At 35.4% G+C, this 19,605-nt stretch overlaps 1 protein-coding gene across 3 annotated transcripts in view; it reads right to left on the reverse strand.

The window, feature by feature from the left end:
- Nucleotides 1–19,605, reverse strand: part of LOC101441521 (ovostatin-like) — a 68,727-nt gene that overhangs the window by 14,607 nt on the left and 34,515 nt on the right. For all 3 annotated transcript variants that reach the window (XM_058282755.2, XM_058282753.2, XM_058282754.2), the window contains exons 18-29: nucleotides 16,521–16,635; nucleotides 15,117–15,345; nucleotides 12,026–12,152; nucleotides 11,537–11,655; nucleotides 10,997–11,048; nucleotides 9,699–9,782; nucleotides 6,440–6,616; nucleotides 6,173–6,254; nucleotides 4,705–4,861; nucleotides 2,505–2,576; nucleotides 1,637–1,802; nucleotides 1,248–1,465 (exon numbers count right to left, since the gene is read on the reverse strand). In XM_058282755.2, the coding sequence (XP_058138738.1) occupies nucleotides 1,248–1,465; nucleotides 1,637–1,802; nucleotides 2,505–2,576; nucleotides 4,705–4,861; nucleotides 6,173–6,254; nucleotides 6,440–6,616; nucleotides 9,699–9,782; nucleotides 10,997–11,048; nucleotides 11,537–11,655; nucleotides 12,026–12,152; nucleotides 15,117–15,345; nucleotides 16,521–16,635 (1,598 nt within the window). The remainder of the gene's footprint in view (nucleotides 1–1,247; nucleotides 1,466–1,636; nucleotides 1,803–2,504; nucleotides 2,577–4,704; nucleotides 4,862–6,172; nucleotides 6,255–6,439; nucleotides 6,617–9,698; nucleotides 9,783–10,996; nucleotides 11,049–11,536; nucleotides 11,656–12,025; nucleotides 12,153–15,116; nucleotides 15,346–16,520; nucleotides 16,636–19,605) is intronic.

Here is a 19,605-nt window from a genome sequence, read left to right on the forward strand (position 1 = left end):
ATATTTTTGTGTTGAATGCTTTTGTTATCATAGCATTACAGAGAAAAAGCTTGAACAGAATGATTACACTCAGTGAAAATGAAAATAAAATAATCCGTATATTTAAAGCATTATAAAAACTGAAAAGAGGGAAGCGGACTTGGCCCAGTGGTTAGGGCATCTGTCTACCACATGGGAGGTCCATGGTTCAAATCCCGGGCCTCCTTGACCTGTGTGGAGCTGGTCCATGCACAGTGCTGATGTGTTCAAGGAGTGCTGTGCCATGCAGGGGTGTCCCCGCTAAGGAGAGCCCCACACGCTAGGAGTGTGCCCCGTAAGGAAAGCCTCCCAGCATGAAAGAAAGTGCAGCCTGCCCAAGAATGGTGCCACACACAAGGAGAGCTGACACAACAAGATGACGCAACAAAAAGAAACACAGATTCCTGTGTTGCTGACAACAACAGAAGAGGACAAAGAAGAAGACATAGCAATGGACAGAGAGAGCAGTCAGCCAGGGCAGGGGGGTGGGTATGGGGGAGGTTGGGAAAGGGAGAGAAATAACTAACTAAATAAATAAATCTTTAAAAAAAAACTGAAAAGAAAATGAAAAATTGGCAAGGATATGTTACATGCATGTGCAAAGGACAGTATCTTTACTGTATTCAAAAATCTTATAAACAATCAAGAAAAGGATTAATAACCCTATTAGGAAATCTGCAGATGGTATGACCATGTAATTCATAATGCATGAAATAAAGGAGGACTTTTAAAAATGAAGGCATATTCTACCCAAGTAGAAACCATGGAGAATTATTTTTATACAGAATGTTACTATTTTTATTGTATCAGATTTAAAAAGATTTTTACAAATGATTTTGAAGTCATGTAGAGAAAGGTACTCACACACACAGCTAATAACAATGCAAACTGCTACAACTTCCCATAAAAAGTTTACCAATATGTATTGTAATGTTTCATTTCGAGTATTCCTTTATACTGCAAATTTTGCAGGTTGGTACTTAAATTCTCATTTTAAAAATTAAAAGAAATTAGCTTTTGAATAAACAGAGATTGTTACTAGATAAAATACTATTCTCCTCAAAAAGCCTAAAAGACAGCAAATTACAAAGTGACAGCAAGTTTAATAGTGATGTCAAACCCATCTAATTGGAAAAAGTTAACATATAAGCCCAAAGACCAGTACCACCAATACCAGGCAGGTGCTCTATTTTCTTGCTCTGAGAAACTTGAAATAGACGAAGAGTTACCGTCATGAAGCCGAAGCCGCCGTAGGTATTCTGTTGCTTTGCCACCCACCGCACAATCTGAGAAGCATAGGTAAGCTCTTCTGAAGTCAGCTGGGGCTTGTGGAGAAGAGCCAGCAGGCCATAACAGGTCGTCTCTACATGTGCAAGCGACGTCCGAGAGAAGAGAATTGGTTCTACCCAGTAGATGATCTCTTCTGCATCCCAGTGAATGGAGCCACCTGACCATAAAAGGAAAAGGAGTTGCAGAGTGTCTGTGCCAAAGCATGGGATATGTGTAGGCTCAGGTGGGGGCCAATGGGAAATAAAGAAACATGAGGGCATGATAATTATACCACTGCCGGTCACTTTACTTCTTCAGGGTTTGACTGGGAAAAGTCACATGCACTCACCTTCTTCCTTTGCTTTTTTGCTGAGCTCATTGAAGAAGAATGCCCTTTTGTCTTCCTGGCTCGCTAAACCAAAAGTGTAGGCCAGGAGCGCCTGTTCATAGGTAGTGATGGCTCTCTTCTTCCACGTAGCCTCTAAGCACTGGAGACCCTTTTGAACAGCCTCAAACTTCAAAGGAAAGGAAAGAAAAAAAATTATTCGTGTCCTCAAACGCATATGTGTGAACACATGTAAATGTTCAATCCAGGAAAAAAGTCAGGGCTGGATCTTTTCTGTGTTGAAATGTTGAAAGGGCAAATGCCACATGTGTTTAAATTTCAGTTTGGTTCTACCTGCAAGGTTTGATTTGACTATTAAGAAGGATAGGGAAGCGGACTTGGCCCAGCGGTTAGGGCGTCCGTCTACCACATGGGAGGTCCGTGGTTCAAACCCCGGGCCTCCTTGACCCGTGTGGAGCTGGCCCATGCGCAGTGCTGATGCGCGCAAGGAGTGCCCTGCCACGCAGGGGTGTCCCCGTATAGGGGAGCCCCACACGCAAGGAGTGCGCCCGTAAGGAGAGCCGCCCAGTGCGAAAGAAAGTGCAGCCTGCCGAGGAATGGCGCCGCCCACACTTCCCCGTGCGGCTGACCACAACGGAAGTGGACAAAGAAACAAGACGCAGCAAATGGACACAGAGAACAGACAACCGGGTGAAAGGGGGGGAATTAAATAGATAAATAAATCTTTAAAAAAAAAAAAGAAGAAGAATAGTGATTCAGTGTTATTTTGTGGTAGTTACAAACATAGTTCTAGTTCCTAATAAGGTATTGTTGGCATAAAATGTTTCAAGTTCATAAGAATCAAGTTGGGTTTCACCAGTGGGCTACGTACTGAGACTGGGTGACCGGCTTCCATCAGTGCAGCAGTAACATGTGCAGTGAGAGAAAGCTCATGGTCTTCTCTCTGAACAGAACAAAGGGTAATATGTCAGTCTCGTAGAATTCAGAGGGAGGGACGAATACATTTCTTTGTTTATGCATTATATTGTGCTTTCTTTCTTTCTTTCTTTCCTTTTTTGGGGGTAATGTTTTTCATTTTCACAAAAGGTACTACCTATAAAATCAGGGAGTACTGAATGAAAATCCAGGGAATTCACAGTGTAGAATCATCACTTATAAAAATAACTCATGGTGGAATGATGGAAATGTTTTGGTAATGGATGTTGGTGATTGTAGCACAACATTGTGAATGTAATTAACAGTACTGAAATATGTATCTGAATGTGGTTAAAAGGGGGAATGTTAGGTTGTATACATGGTAATAGAATAAAAAATTTTTTAAAATCCATGAAACTGCACTATACAAACAGTGAACCATAAATTAAACCATGGACTATATAGTAAATAATACAATTATAAAAACATGTTTTCCTTAGATGTAGCAAATATACTACATCAACGTAAATTGTTAATAACAGGTACATGGGAATACTGTGTTTTATGTGATTGTTCTGTAAACCCATAATTTCTTTAATTAAAAAAAAGGAACATGTGAGCCAAAGGGGGTATTTGGAATTAAAGGAGGCAAAGAATTCCAGAAATAATAAAGAAAATACATGCTATAATATTACAGTAATTACAATAGTATAGTATAAAATAGAAAGGTTGGCCAATGGAATGGATCAGGTAAAGCAGAAAGAAATCCTACCAAGTATAGAAAGCAATGTAACAAAGTTGGCCTTAAAAATCAGTAGGGCATGCACCATTAATTAACAAAAGGTGTTATAAGTAGCGATTTGTTTAGAATATAGAAATAAATCATATATAGATTATACAATATACTGAAATACATTCTAGCAGGTCAATAATATTAACTATTAATGAATTCAAACTAACCCCAAAAGATAAAAGGAAATTAAAAGGGAGAAAATACAAATTGAAAGTCAACACCTGAAAAATATTTATCTTCAGAACACCTCGTGTCCTATAAACAAAAATAGAAGTGAAGCACTATATTTTTTGCTCCTACATTTGTGAAGATTTTTGTTTTCAGTACTTATTTGTATTACTCAATGCTAACGATAATTCTATGTGTCAGATAGTCTATATATGGTGACAGTAAAACTTGGCACAATTTTACTAGAAAACAATGTAGTGACATTTTTCAGAATCTTAAAAAGAATCCACTTTTTGATATATCTGTCCTAAGTCAATATTGATCTAGGAACAAATATTTATATATAAGAATGCTTAAACAATATTTCTTTGAGTTTATAAAACAAAGTTCAACAAAAGAGTAATAAACATGTATGGTTGATCCAAATGATGGAGTATTACAAGACTTTTAAATTTGTTTTTAAAACATTTTAATGTAATGCATGGCAAGGTCATTATAAATAATGTTAGGATTTCATAAAAAGCATACTAACAACTCAGTAGTAGAGGATAATCCCAGTTATGGAAAAGTATGCTTATGTATCAAGAAAAAATGTCAAAATTTTAATTGTGGTTATCTCTTAATTGTTGACATAGGAATGTCATTTTGGTTTATTCTTTATATTAATTCTCCAAGCTACTTGCAATTAAGGGGCATTACCATAACAATTAGGAGGAAAAAGTGAGATTAGAGAAACTGAGAACTAATTGGCAAATTCATTCATAAGTACTTACCTTGGGGATATTAACAAGTAAAAGCTAAACAAATTGAATTCTAATAATTAAACAATATTAACAGAATTTCTTAAATGCTAAATCTTTAAAATATTAGTAATTATTCTGGTTCTAAGTCTTACACTCATATAATTTTACTAATAATCCTGCCACTGTTCCCCACTCTTTCTCATAACCACCACCACTACCTTAACCAAACTGATGTTAGGAAACCTGAACTCTAGAGGTTTTTATCTGACTGAAGGAAAGAAAATGTTCCATTTGTTAAGATGAAAGGCTTTATGGGTGTTTCAAGATAATGGATTTATTCTGGTAGGAATTCTACTTCAATGATTTCTATTAAATTTTACCCTGGTATTTTGGTGTTTATTAAATGTTCATGATGAAAGGACAGGAAATTGTAAGGTAAATTTCTTAAGTACCTTCAAATTTTTGTTGAAGATAGTGCCCAGATATGGGAAGCAGCCATCTGATTTCTGAATATTTAAGAGCCAAACAAGGGTTTGGGACTGAACTTTGTCATCAATATAAATGTAGCGCTTAGCTTGTGCCAATGACTTGTAAACAAATGCAGTGATCCTGGAAAAAACAACAAAGTGTGAATATGTGTAGTAAATGCTGAGAAGCAGAGGGAATGTTCTTTAAAACTGTGTCTTGGGGCAATCATATGTTTTTTTTGACCTCTACTCAGAATATATATATATATTTTAAAGTCCTATAACTCAATAATATGAAAATAACTCAACTAATGGGCAAAAGATTTGAACACAGAAGTTACCGCAGAAGGTATCCAAGTGGCTAATGAGCATTTAACAACATGCTCCAGCTTATTAGTCATCACAGAAGTTTAAATTAAAACCACGATGAAATACCACTATATTACCATTAGAAAGGTCAAAAAACCTCTAACTATACCAAGTGTTTCTGGAAAAATAGTCCTTCCTATCTGTTCCCATAGTGTCATGTACTTATTTTTACTACGTCTTCTATCAATTTATACTATAATATTTTACTTACTTGTCTTTCCTTACTATACTCTGAACTTTCTAAGATCAAAGATCATGTGTTATCAAGAAGCAAAATCATATAGTGGATAAAATCTCTGCCCCATAATTTGATCTTGGACAAATTACTTAACGTCTCTGTGTCTCTGTGATTTTAATCTATAATATATAGTGCTAGCTACCTCGTTGGGTTATTATGAGGATACAGTAAGGATTATTAAATTTAGCATTTGTCCTTTTGTATCTCAAAGGCTTATTATTCTCAGGAATAAATATGTGTTTATAAATAAATGATAAGAACATAAAGAATACTTTTTAAAATTTAACTTGCATCTCACTGATCACCTAGTCTTTCAGGCTTTAAGTAATAACACAATCTATGCTTAATTTAATTTGATTTTAGTACTTATTTCACTATTGATAGGAAGTCCATTCTGCTCAAATATCTCATCAAGAGTATTCATAACTGTACAGCATTATGCCATCAATGAGTATAAGTGCTATTGGAGTTACCTTTGGGGTTGCATTGGGATAATATTTATGTTTCAAATGGAATAATTTGCTTGCATAATAATTGGAGTGTCACAGAACTCATACTGCCCAATTGAGTTGCTTTCCCCCCTTATGATTTGTTTACTGAACATGCATTTTTCCTAAGTAAAAGAGGGGCATAGAGCCAAAGCCATACATCATGAATCTTTAATCTGACAGTGCAAAGATCCTATTAAAGCACATCTCTGTGTATATGCCTGTGGAGCCTTGTATATAAAGGTTTAGGAGAGAATGCCCATAGCTTTTATGAAATTGTCAAAATTTCACCTGTAAAAGAAAGAAATGTTTAGAAACCTCTAATAACTCTTGATAAAACTTATAAAGCAATTCAAACCATGTGTTTCCTGGTTCATCGTGACGTCCAGAGATACTGTAAGATCCATCTGAGCGTTTATAGGGCAGTTCCTTTTGATATCCTAGAACAGGAAAGGAGTTATTTTAAAATTTAACATAATAATCTAGCATTAAAATTATATAAATTGAATATTTGTATTAGTTAATAGTGAATATATACATTTACAAAAAGAAATTCATGTATTTAATAATAAACCAGGTGGAATTCAGGGATTTAACTGAGATAAAAGACTTTTAAATGTTCTACCTTGAGACAGGAATGCAATACCCTCAGATTCCATTTCTTCCGTCATTTGTTGAGTCTGATTCAGATAGTTGAAGAAGTGAATAGTGGGAGTGAATAGTACCAAAGTCTTCTCTCCATGAAAAAAAGACTTTCGGAGAAGGTTCTGTGTCTTTTGCATGGTAGAACCGAGAATGTCTCCTAAAAAGTCAATCAAGTCAATATGATGTATTTTATCAAAATTGATAAGTATTAGCAATATTAATTTGTGTTTAAGAACGCCATGTTACAGATATTCAAAATAATTACTTTTTGTCTATATTATCTGAATCTTCCTCCCTCTCCTACTTGTTGGGCCCACACTGTAGAATTACTTTGTTTCCAGAACTAAGGTAGAGATGTGGTACTCAAAGCAGCCAAGAGCAGAAGAGCTAATAGGAATCAAAATTATTGTACAATTCCCAGGATAAAGCTCAATCATCAGTTTGAGAGGACCCCAAATAAACATTTCTGAAATACTTACCATGTACCAGATACTGTTCTAAGCACTTGATTTATATTAATTCATTCAATCCTTATAGCAGTAATGTACTTTGGCACTATTATTATTTCTATCTTATAGATGTAAAAATTGAAAAATGCAGAGTGAGTCAGGAATAGACACAGACTAGACTTTAGATTGTCTGGACAGATTGTCACTTCCCTACACACTCTCTACCAATGGCTAACACTCATATAGCACTTAGTATGCAACTGGAATTGTTCCAAGCATCTTAATTTATTTAATTTTTATAACAACCATATGCAGTAAGTACTATTATTACCTCCACTTAAGGACGAGGAAAGGAGGCAGAGGACAATTTGACCGAAGCAATACTGGAAGTGGTGAATCTGGGATTCAAAACTAGACGATCTGCTTGTAGAGCTAGTTGTCTTATCCCCTATACTTAGCTACTGTAAAGAACTTCTACCATCTGGATGGAAATTGGAAATAAGATCACAAAAAATAAGAACAGGTTCCAGTGACTGACCTGAAAATGCCTTGTAGGACATCATTTTGGTGATGTATGGATGGGACTGATTTGCTTAAAATCAAAAGTTCAGGTAAACTCAGGTGTTCTTTAGTTTTGATCTTGGGACTTGTTCTTGATATGAAATGTTTTTGTTTCTTTTCCCCATGAGCTTTGCCTGGCCCACACTCTGCCTACTGCAACAAACAGGCTTTGACTGTGACATCACAGAGTGTAGAATCTCTTCCCCTGAATTCATTACATTTCTATCATAAAATTTTACCCTGGGTTGTCCATAGGTGGTAGGGAGAGGGAAAGGGCTAAACAGTCCAGGATTTTTTTTTTTTAAAGATAGAAGTAAATCAGGCAGGAAATACTTTAAAATATTAAGTGGACCAAGAAAGCAGTTTTCTGGTTTGCAACAGGGGAATAAGGATAGGTAAATATTGTCTTTAATTTTAGTAGATATATTCTATGGCCCTTTCTGTGTTACAAAGTGTTCTCTTTTTTTAACATTTTAAAAATTTTATTTTTAAAGAAGTTTTAGATTACAGAAAAGTTATATTGAAAATATAGGGGATGCCCATAGATCCCATTCCTTGCCCCTCCCACATTTTCCCCATTAACAACATCTTTCCTTAGTGTGGTACATTTGTTACAACTGATGAACACATATTGAAGTATTGCTACTAACTGTGGTCTATAGTTTACATTGTGGTTTTCACTTCACACCGTACAATTTTATAGGTTTTGACAAACTGTATAATGGCCTATATCTGCATTGCAATGTTATGCAGAACAATTCCAAAGTCCACAAAATGCCCCGTGTTATACCTATTCTTCTCTTTCCCTCCCATCAGAATCTTTGGTGATCACGGCTTTTATATCAATGTTACAAGTTCTGGAAGCTCTTTTATTTTATTTTATTTTTTTGTCTTTATTTTTTTAGTGTTACATTAAAAAAATATGAGTTATCAACTTTGGACAGAACATCTCAAAAGAGAATCAATAAAGAAAGTGTTCTATAGTTGTTCTTGGTTAATTTTTAGCTTTTTTTCAGTTTTGAGCAGGACTGCTGAGGTTCTGGCTGTATAGGGCCTGCAAGTTAGGAGTAAAAAGTTTTACGTTGCTCTGGTCATTGACCCACAGAACAATGATCTTTGGGTAGTGTTGTTTGTGTCTACCTGACTGTCCCAATTCCTGTGCAAAAAAGAGTGACATTCAGCAGCTAACTGGCTTAGAATGCACGCTCTCAAAATCACTAGAGTGTGAAAAAAGGTCAGAACTTCTCTTTACAGGCTAGTCTGGAATGAGACACAAGCCAGGAGGGCCAACGCTGGAACTTAATTTTTATGAGAGTTAAATGGTATTTGAGAAAAGAAAGAGCCAGAAATGTGGTTCCAATACTTAAATTCTCTTTTTTTCTTTTCTTTTTTTAATTTATTGAAGTATATCACTCATATATAAACATATATAAACAATAAGTGTATTGTAATAGTTGTGAACTTATAAAACAAACATACAGAACATCATACAGCGCTCTCATGCCTCACCCTACCACCAGTATCTTACATTGTTGTGAAACATTTTTAACTAATGATTAAAGGATATCCTCAAAATATTACTACTAACCAAAGTATCTTACATTTGGCCTATTTCCCCCCCACCCTATTATTATTATTATTATTTTTATATCATTTATACATAGACACACATAAACAATAAGTATGTAGTAAAAGTTGTGAACTTACAAAGCACATATGCATCACATCATACAGGGGTCCCACACATCAACCTAACACTAAGTCCTTCATTGTTGTGAGACATTTGTTACAAATTACGAAAGAAGAGTATCAAAATCTTACTACTAACTATAGTTCATATCCTGCATTTAGTTTTTTTCCCAACCCACCCTATTATTTTTTAAATATATTTCTATGACAGAAGTTGTGAACTTACAAAATAATCATGCACATGTGCAGAATTCCCATACAATACCCCTCTATCAGCCCACCACACCATGAAGGAACATTTGTTACAGATTATGAGATAATATGATTTCATAATCTGCAATTTTTTTAGTGTATTTTTTTTTAGTGTATTTTACTGGTTAGGTCAATACACAAACCTCAGTCTTCAAAGTCTAAGGATAGAAATGGAACCCCAAACAAATGACAAAACCAACAAGTAGGACCAAGCAGATAAAAGTATAACTTTTCTTTTTCCTCCCAGTCTGTATAACTCCCCACTATTGCATTATATTGCAGACTTACCAAGGACAGACCAATAAACTCTAGCTGAATCTTTCACAGTATTTTCTGGTAAAGTTAGTACTACTGGTTGAGATACTTTAGAGTCTAGGAAATAGTAAAGAGAATTTATTAATTCAGAACTCTCGTTTATCATAAAGACTAGGATTCTGACTGTGATTGTAATTTATCATCCCTATCAATAAAACACTTAATATCTTCTTATTAATCATTCCTACTATTAAAATAATCTGGGGAAAAAAAGGCTGGGGGATTCCTATGATAAAAATTAATCAGACTTACTTTAAAAATTTCACATTCAATTACAATATAACACGTGACAAAATTTTGACTTTGGAGATCACATTAAAATGTCCTGTATGCTTTCATACATATTATCTAATTGAATTTTCACAAAATAACTTAGTGGATGAATAGGTCAGATATATCCCCCCCTCCTCCAGCCCCCGCCCCCAACGTAGAAAAGAATGCTCAAGCCAGAATTAAATAAGGGAATTGGAAGATCACAAACAATAATGGAACACAGACTCTGGACCCTGGTGTTTTGAATTCAAGGTCAGTATAATTTCCATGTAGTATTGAAATAACTCCACACCTGAGTGTGCTCCTTAAGGTAATAATATATTGAAAATGAAATGAGCTCTCTGGCCTCTCTAACTGTAGGGGCCTAAGGAATTCTAGAATGAAAAAAAAAAATACTACAGATAGAGTAATTGCAAAGTAATTTAGATAACAGAAAAATCAAGTTGTGGCCAGGTGCTATATATGAGGCAATCTAGTTGTTGCAGTTTTGGGAATAGAAATATTTGTAGGCAATGGATACGGGTCAGTGCCCTGGATAGGGGTGGGCCTCTGAAGTGTGCTATTCAGAAGAAAGATTTGGAAGAATCTGTCTCAGAGATGGATGACAAGGAAAAGCCCCACTGAAATGAATGTTTTAAGCAGATAGAAACAGTTCTACTTTGATTAGGGTCTTTCCACAGAATATTTGTAATCACAGTAAATTTTTAAATGAAAAAATCAAGACTTGAATGAAGAGGAACTAAGGGGTGAGATAAGAGGTGAATGAAAGTCCAGTGTACTTGTATTTACAAATTGGGTAGAAGGGAATAAGAGGAAGTTCAAGTTTTACATTTGATTTTGCTCATGGAATATTTAAATTTTATTATTTGAAATTAGTTTAATCTTTCATAGCAGCGTGCTGCTAAAGATCAATAATAAAGCAATTAATTCCAAAACAGAGACAGAAGTTTTATTCAATAGTGTCATATTAGCAAGACCAGGTAAAAGTGTCTGCTTACCATGTGTGCAAATAAGGGAGCCCTGTGTTATCTCCCTTTCAATGCCTTCGGGCTAATCATTGGAAAAAGGAAAGAGGGAAGTTGTCATCAATTTCATATATCAAGTAAATAAGAATATTCATAAGTTAATGATAATATTTGAAAAGAACAAATCAGCTATAGAATTCTATCCCAGATAATGAGTACATGAACTCTTAAACCCGAATTAATGCAGAAAGAACTAATGGATTTTGCATGTTGTAATAGAATAAGTTGGATTTTGCATGCTATAATAGAATAAGTTGAGTGTTTCTAAATTTAAAGGCAAGGATTTTCTCAGATATCCTTCAAGCTACAAAATTCCAAGAATGTTTTACCTTTGACTACAAAGGTTCTCTATAGGGGGAGACTAAATGTCTTTTCCTGGTCTGCCAATTTGATTGAAATTATAGTCCTGTCTCTTTGGATAGATGGCTTGTTCCTATTTCTGTCAGCTATGAAATGGCATTTTGAAGTACAGACAGATTTTCAAGGCTGATAAGTTTTATTTTGAGGCCATACCTCTACCAGCAATGGCTTAATCTGTATATCGCTCCAGGCAGTATCCGAGGCCATGGGTGACCCACTCCCACAGTTATTAATCTGCAGGGTTTCAGTGCTGATAGTGAGATTGACTGTACCTTGAATGGCAGGAAATACAAATGTCAGGGTTTCAGTGGTTCCTTCTACTGAAAGTAATTCAAGGACATAGAGATCATTCTAGGCTCTAAGTTAAATTATAAATTAAACATTTTACAGAAGAGAGATAAGAACTTGACATGGACAATATGAGCGCTCTTAAAGCTAGCATTTGATTCCAACTCTGACCCCTGTCTGAAGGCAGAGTAGACCTGAGTTGTAAAAGAGAAGACTATAATCCGAATAGAAGAAGGGACAGGTGAGGTGGTACTCAGCAATGTGTGAATTAGCTGTAAAAGAGAAATAGACTAACATAAACTCTGAGGAGGATTTAAAAGGAATGTAAAAATACGTAGTAATTGACAATCTTACCCAGTGTTTGAGGGGTAACCAGCCAAGCATAGGATTTTTTCTCATTGGCACATGTACAATGATTTTCATCACCAGTTGAGACAGGTGTGGCTTGGAAGGTGCTAGATGCTTCCAGTATAGTACAAATCTGTGAGATCCAGATACAAAAAGAGAAAAAGAGAAGATTCAGTTCTTTCCATACATTTACATAATATAGCCAGGCATGTCCCAGAGGTTCTAAAGGAATTCTTCACCTTCCATATTTCCTACCATGGGAAAAATAGCTTATCAGCCATGGAGAAACCTTCAAAGCTCTGCTACATAATTACTATAATCTGACCTTTGGCACTTATTGACCCATGGCTTATTGTTTTGGAAAAAAAAAAAACAATACTTAAATCACGTAGAATAATATACTACTTTAGAAAAGTATCACAAAATAAGCAGATGTTTTGATCAATCTGGGTAGATCAAATTATCATACTGTGAGCCTCAGTTTCCTTTCACTTATCTGTAAATTAGGGCCATTATTGTCTCTCTTTTTTTTTTAAAGATTTATTTTTTATTTATTTCTCTCCCCTACCCCTCCTTCCTCCATTATCTGCTCTCTGTGTCCATTTGCTATATGGTCTTCTGTGTCTACTTGCATTCTTGTCGGCAGCATCAGGGATTTGTGTCTCTTTTTGTTGCTGTTGTGTAATTTCGCTGTGTCAGCTCTCCATGTATGCGGCTGCCACTCTGGGAAGGCTGCACTTTTTTTGCATGGGGCAGCTCTCCTTACGGGGTGCACTCCTTGCACGTGGGGCTATGCTATGCAAGGAACACCCCTGTGTGGCATGGCACTCCTTGCACGCATCAGCACTGCATGTGGGCCAGCTCACCACGCCGGTCAGGAGGCCCTGGGTTTGAACCCTGGACCTCCCATATGTTAGGAGGATGCTCTTATCAGTTGAACCAAATCCTCTTCCCCCATTATTGTCTCTTGCTCACAGTTGTTATGTCTGTAGCAGGTAGCATATATAAAATACCTAGAACAGTGCATTCATCTCAGGGATAGAAATAAAATTTTTATTAGCAAGCAAGGAAGCAAATGAACAAAACTTCCTTTAATGTGAGAAATTATTTTTTCCCTAAAAACTAGCTTCTTGAATGCTGAATCCCAGTTAATAGATTTTTACACACCTGATTTTTTTCAATAAACTGTTCCACTTAAATCAGGAATATGTTGGCAGTGGATTTGGCCCAGTGGTTAGGGTGTCCGTCTACCAAATGGGAGGTCCGGGCTTCGAGCCCCGGGCCTCCTTGACCCGTGGAGCTGGCCCACGTGCAGAGCTGATGTGCGCAAGGAATGCCCTGCCACGCAGGGGTGTCCTCCATGTAGGGGAGCCCCACGCGCAAGGAGCGTGCCCCCGTAAGGAGAGCCGCCCAGCGCGAAAGAAAGTGCAGCCTGCCCAGGAATGGTGCTGCACACACAGAGAGCTGACAGAACAAGATGACGCAACAAAAAGAAACACAGATTCCCGGGCCACTGACAACAACAGAAGCAGACAAAGAACACGCAGCACATAGACACAGAGAATAGAACCCCAGGGTGGGGTAGAGGGAGAGAAATAAATAAATAAATAAATCCAAAAAAAAAAAGAATATGTTAATAGGTCAAATGTCTTACTTGATATTTTGGTTATGTAAATCTGTAATTGCTTTTTACTTAAGCTGATAAAATAATTGGATGTCAATAAAGGGTTGGGTTTGAGCTTCATACCATATTCAAACCATACTGAAATAAAAGGTGAGCAATAAGATGGCAAAAGGCTGTACTTTTATTATAGATATTACTAAAATTTTTCATTTAGTTGAAGACTAAAGAGAAGGGAAAGTAATCGAAATGCCGTGATTTGCAAATATGTTATGAAAGGCTCATCATTTATATTACCTTATTCAATGCTCTTAAGAATCCAGCCAAAAATGTATAGTAACATCATTTTACACACTGGTAAACTGAGGTTTAGAAAGATTAAGTACCTTGCTCAAAGCAAGGGTGCCAGGAAGTATAAAAACCAAGATCTTAACCCAGAGGGAAAAGTCTTCTTCTAAGAAAATTGCTGCTTTTGCACAGTTATTGCCCAATGGTCAAGAGCCCATGAAACCACTAAGAAGTCATTTACATATTTTATACATCTTCAGCTAATTTCAAGGGGAAATGTAAGCAGATTTAAAACTTAATTTAATAACATTCAGCTTGATTATTTAACAAATCTTTCTACTAAGTTCTTGGATATGTTGAAGAATTGAAGGTGCTAGATAGCTCTTCATCCAATCATTCCTCTTCACATCAAACACACAAACGGAAAAGATAATTTATGCTTCAGAGTTTGTCTTCAGTTCTCTTATGGCTATTCCCTCATCCAGATATACTAATTTATATTTCTAAAGTCCACACTGCATGACTGTGTAAAGCTCGACAATATCTGTGATGGTTAGTCTCATTGTGTCAACTTGGCTAGGCTATAGTACCCAGTTGTTTAGTTAAACACTAATCTAAATGTTGCTGTGAAAGTATTTTGTAAAGTATGGTTAATATCTACAATTAGTTGACTAAGTAAAGGAGATTACCTTTCATAACATGGGTGGATATTATCTATTCAGTTGAAGGCCTTAAGAGCAAAATATGAGCTTTCCCAGAGGAGGAAATTCTGCTTCAAGACTGCAGCATAAAATTCTGCCTGGATTTCCAGAAGCCAGTTTATAAATTTTGGACTCAAGACCACAACATCAACTTCTGAGTGAGTTTCCAGATTGCCAACCTGCCCTTCAAATTGTGGATATGCTAGCCCCCACAATCGTGAGCTAATTACTCAAAATAAATATCTTTATATCATCTATCTATCTACCTACCTACCTACCTACCTACCTATCTATCATCTATTATCTATATACTTACCTACCTACCTACCTACTTAGTGATCTAATCAATATCCTATTGGTTTAGTTTCTCTAGAGAATCCTGATTGATACAATTTCTTCAAAACATACTTAGGAAACATAAAGTACCCCCGAAGTTCAATTTATTGACAAAAAAATGTCTATTTACTAAAAAGACTCAAGGTAGTACCTGAATACATCTTTTCATATAGTTGAAGACATTGGCCTTCAGAGTGAACGTTTCTCCTTGAACAACTGAAAAGGGTAGAATAAGATCTACAAAGAAGGGCTGAAAAACATTGAAGAAGGTGCTTTCGGAGATGCCAAATCCAGCTCTATCATTAATGCAGAATCCATTGGCATTCCACTGTGTAATGGTATGAGGAACAGTAAGAGGAATTTTGGCTACACCTGTGGAGCTAAAGGAGAAGATTCAGACAACACTGGAGAAAGGATCAGTCACCACATAAGAAATAACTGGATCATTCATTTACTCAAAGCTTTGTATCCCTTTCTTGAACTAGTCAACACTCAGCTAAACTACAAAAGGAGAATTCTTTTTTAAATAAATCCCATTTTTCCTTTCTCTAGTTTCTTGTTATGCCTTATCTTTAAAGAAGCTCAAAGGCAAGCCCTGTGTTTGGTGTACTAGCCTCTATTCATTTATACTTACCTTAGACTCTACTTTGTCTCTTAATTCTGAGATATCTTTTTACTCTAAATTCTATTGATCATCTATCATTTCTTATAATCTTTACCAAATTACAAATTGTTGAAATACTTGACATAGGCATTGATCTCTCACTTACTTATAAAATACTGAGAGAGATACTTTTTTTCTGTGTATATTTCTCTTTTTTAATTATTGATAGACACTTTGATGGATCTTAGCAGTAAAATATTTAAAAATGTTGGAATAAGTGCGATACATGAACTAATGACATTTAATTTACTTGGGATACATGCATTAGTGATTAATTTACTTATAAACTTGTTTTGCCACATTTATCCAACTTTACTGACAACTTTAGAAGTATAAGTCCTGCTGTACAATTTTAAAATGTTATATATTTGAATTTATTATGGTCCTTACTTAGAAACTCATTTTACCCTACTTAGAAACTCATTTTACCTCTCTCCTCCCTTTTCTACCTCTTTTTCATTATTTCTTCCATTCTTTGCCTCTTCTTGCTAACTTCACATTTTGTTTCCTCTCTCCTTTCTCCCTTATAGCCATATGTATTTTGTGATTATTATGTTTGCCATTCATACAAGAGAAAACAGTTTCATGATCTCCCATACAACTTTTCTGCCAACTATATCAGATTCTAATAAAAACACACAATAAAAAGTAACAGAATAAGAAAAAGAAATAAAGAAAAAAGAAAGAAAGGAGAAAGTAAAAGGATGAAAAGAGAGGACTTAGTAGAAACCTATCAGGCTCTGAAGAGTTTTTTACATACTCCTTTAAGCTTCTTACTTTGGGGCACATTAATTTTATTAAGGCTGAGAAGTATTAATGGATATTTTTCCTCAGTTTTTCAGGTAAAAAGAAAAAAATAATTACATGCAGGAAAACAACAGAAAAACTCACTCAGTTGTGACAAGTTTCCAAACCCAAGCTTCAGGAAATGATGTCCTCAGAGTCTCAGTGTAAGATTTAGCAATTTCAGAAGTCTGAGAATGTGCAGCTGCCTCTGAATTTATTCCTAGAAGACAAAACACATTATCAACAATAAACTATTTCATATAGAAAAAAGTCAAATTCAACTTTTTGGCAAATGAACTTATATTTTGAGCACAAGTCAATAAAAGAAGTTATTATTTATCGAATTATTGCTGTGTTTCATTCACTATACAAATGCTTTTCACATATTTTAATTCATTTAATCCTCACAATAATTTTTTATGATGCTTTAAGATCCTTTTTCTAGATAAACCTTAGGTTTGTTGAGTTTTCTATGAACATTTTATAATGCTTACTAAAAAAGTAAGAGAATATTAACTCTTCATCCCTGTGATCATCTGTCATTGACATTTTGACAGACTGTACTTATAAGTACATTACACAAGTAATATGGGAATACACTGTTCTATAAAATAATTAAAACATTACAAATAAGTGAGGCCCCCTTTGACCTCTCTACCGACCTTGCGTTTTTCCCCTCTTGTATGTAATCTTCCATGTATCTGTAGAAAATATTGGTCTATTTTCTATTCTCTTTTATTTTTAAAATGGTAGTATATTTATCATTCAATAAATTGTTTTTCTCCCTTAACAATTTATTTTTGAGCTATACTAATGTTTATATAAATATATTTATTTCATTATTTTTAGCTGTTTTAGGGTACTACCTACACCTTTCTTGATGGGAAAATTTTCAGATTTATTTCCTGTTTTATTCAGTATCTTTGTTCATTGATATTCTAATGTATGACTATTTCTCTGTAGTTAACACAATACGCACACTCTCTGGATCATTGGGTACGTACATTTTTCTTTATGACAAATACCATTAAAAAGCTCCTTGGAGGCCAAATTGTATTTTCACAAACAAATGGCATAAGAGCATCTATTATTTGACAATACCAGAATAAAAATTTTATGAAGTAAAAATTGTACCACATTTGATTTATATTTCCTAAATTTCTAATAGGATTGAGCAAATTTTATTATATTTATTAATCATATGTATTTCCTCTCCTGTGTATACTGTTCATTCCTTAGCTTTATAAGTTTCTCTAGAGCATTGTCAGACTTTTTCTTATTAATTGGTAGGAGTTTTATGTATATTCTAGTAGTTAATTTTTCTTCATTTTTATTAAATACATTGCAAAGAATTTCTCCCTATGTCAATAAACTAATATAAAATAATATGTAGTAATGTCCATATAGCATATTAAAATATTACATCTCCCCATTTTCCTAAAAGCAACACATTGTCTAATACTCTAATGTAATTTGTATATATCCTTCACAGATATATCATTTTGTTTTAGTGTGTTTATCTATTTTAAAGTCATATAAATGGCACTGTAATTTAGATCTCACGGTGTTTCTTAGATTTTCTATGTATAACTTTGTGCTTAAATCTTACTCATGTTGTCTCTTTTTTGGTGAATTTTTTTAAAATTTTTATTTATTTCTATTCCCCTCCACCCCCCAGTTGTCTGCTCTCTTGTGTCCATTTGCTGTATATTATTCTGTGTCTGCTTGCATTCTCAGCGACACCAGGAATCTGTGTCTCTTTTTTGTTGCATCATCTTGCTGTGACAGCTTTCCATGTGTGCGGTGCTACTCCTAGGTGGGCTGCACTTTTCTCACGTGGGGATGGCTCCTTAATGTGGACCTATCATGAATAAATCTCTTCAAGATGTTACTCAATTAAGGTGTGGCCCAACTAAAGCCTGTCGGGCTTTAATCTGGATTACTGGAGTCCTTTATAAGCAGAGTGAAAGTCAGATGGAGAAAGAAGTCATGGAGGGTGACCAGAAGCCAGGAGTCAAAGGAACCCAGAGGAGAAAGGCCATGTGACAGAAAAATCAAGGAATCCCAAATATTGTCAGCCAGCCAGAAGATACCACCCTGGAAAGAAGCAGGCCTTCTAGCTTCTTGCGATGGTTTGAGTCTTTTGTGGATCCAGAAAATTATATTCTTAAATTGGTCCAGTCCTGTGGGTGTGAACCTATCGTAGGTAAGAACTTAGATTATGGTAGATTTGGTTAAGGGTCATGTGATTAGATTACTTAAGGAAAGTTGTAGCCCAGGGTGGGTGTTAATCCTCTTGCTGGAGTCCTTTATAAACTAGAATTGGCAAGGCTGCAGAGACAAAGAGAAACTCCACAAAGCTAAGAGAGAAAGTCCTGGAAGCCAGAAGTTGAAATCAATGGAACCCAGGAGAGAGGAAGCCACAGACTGATCAGAAAGTAACCACGCCTACAGCAGAAGGCAGAGACCAGCAGATGCTGCTGTTTGCCTCATCTTGTGCCTTGCCAGATGAGAGAGGAATCCAGGACCACTGAAGCCAGTCCTCAGGGTAAACAGCATCACCTAATGAAACTTTGATTTGGACATTTACCTCAGCCTCAAAATTGTAAGCTTCTAAGTTAAGAGATTCCCATTGTAAAAGCCAACCCATTTCTAGCACACTGCCATGGCAGCCTTTTGCAAACTAAAATACTTCTGAAACCATGAGCCAATAAATTACTGTTAAGTCAATCCACTACATGGCATTTATTTTAGCAGCTAGGAAATTAAACCTTTTGAAATTGGTATATAAATTAATTGGTTTCTTGATGTTACTTTATTTTTTTTTATGGTATTACTAGTGATGTTAAAAATCTCTTCATACAGTTTTCACCTATTTGTTTCCCCTCCTTTGTATCATGCCTTCATATATTTTCTCTATTTTTCAAATTTTTCAGAAATTTCTTTGTATAGTCCTTGACATCTTCTAGATTTCTAATCAAAAATCACTTCTTCATAGAGGTGTTCTATGACTATCTTATTTAAAATAGCATGCTCATGTTCTGCTCTTTTCTTTTTTCTTGTTTTATTTTCTCCATAGCAATTCTTTGGAAATAGTACAATATAATGGTGAAAAACATGTACTTTGGGGTCAGAATGCCTTGATTACAATCCTGTCTCTTCCAATAATTATCTGCAGCATTGGGCAAGT

This window comes from Dasypus novemcinctus, chromosome 20 (assembly GCF_030445035.2).
Source record: "Dasypus novemcinctus isolate mDasNov1 chromosome 20, mDasNov1.1.hap2, whole genome shotgun sequence".
NCBI classification, from domain to species: Eukaryota; Metazoa; Chordata; class Mammalia; order Cingulata; family Dasypodidae; genus Dasypus; species Dasypus novemcinctus.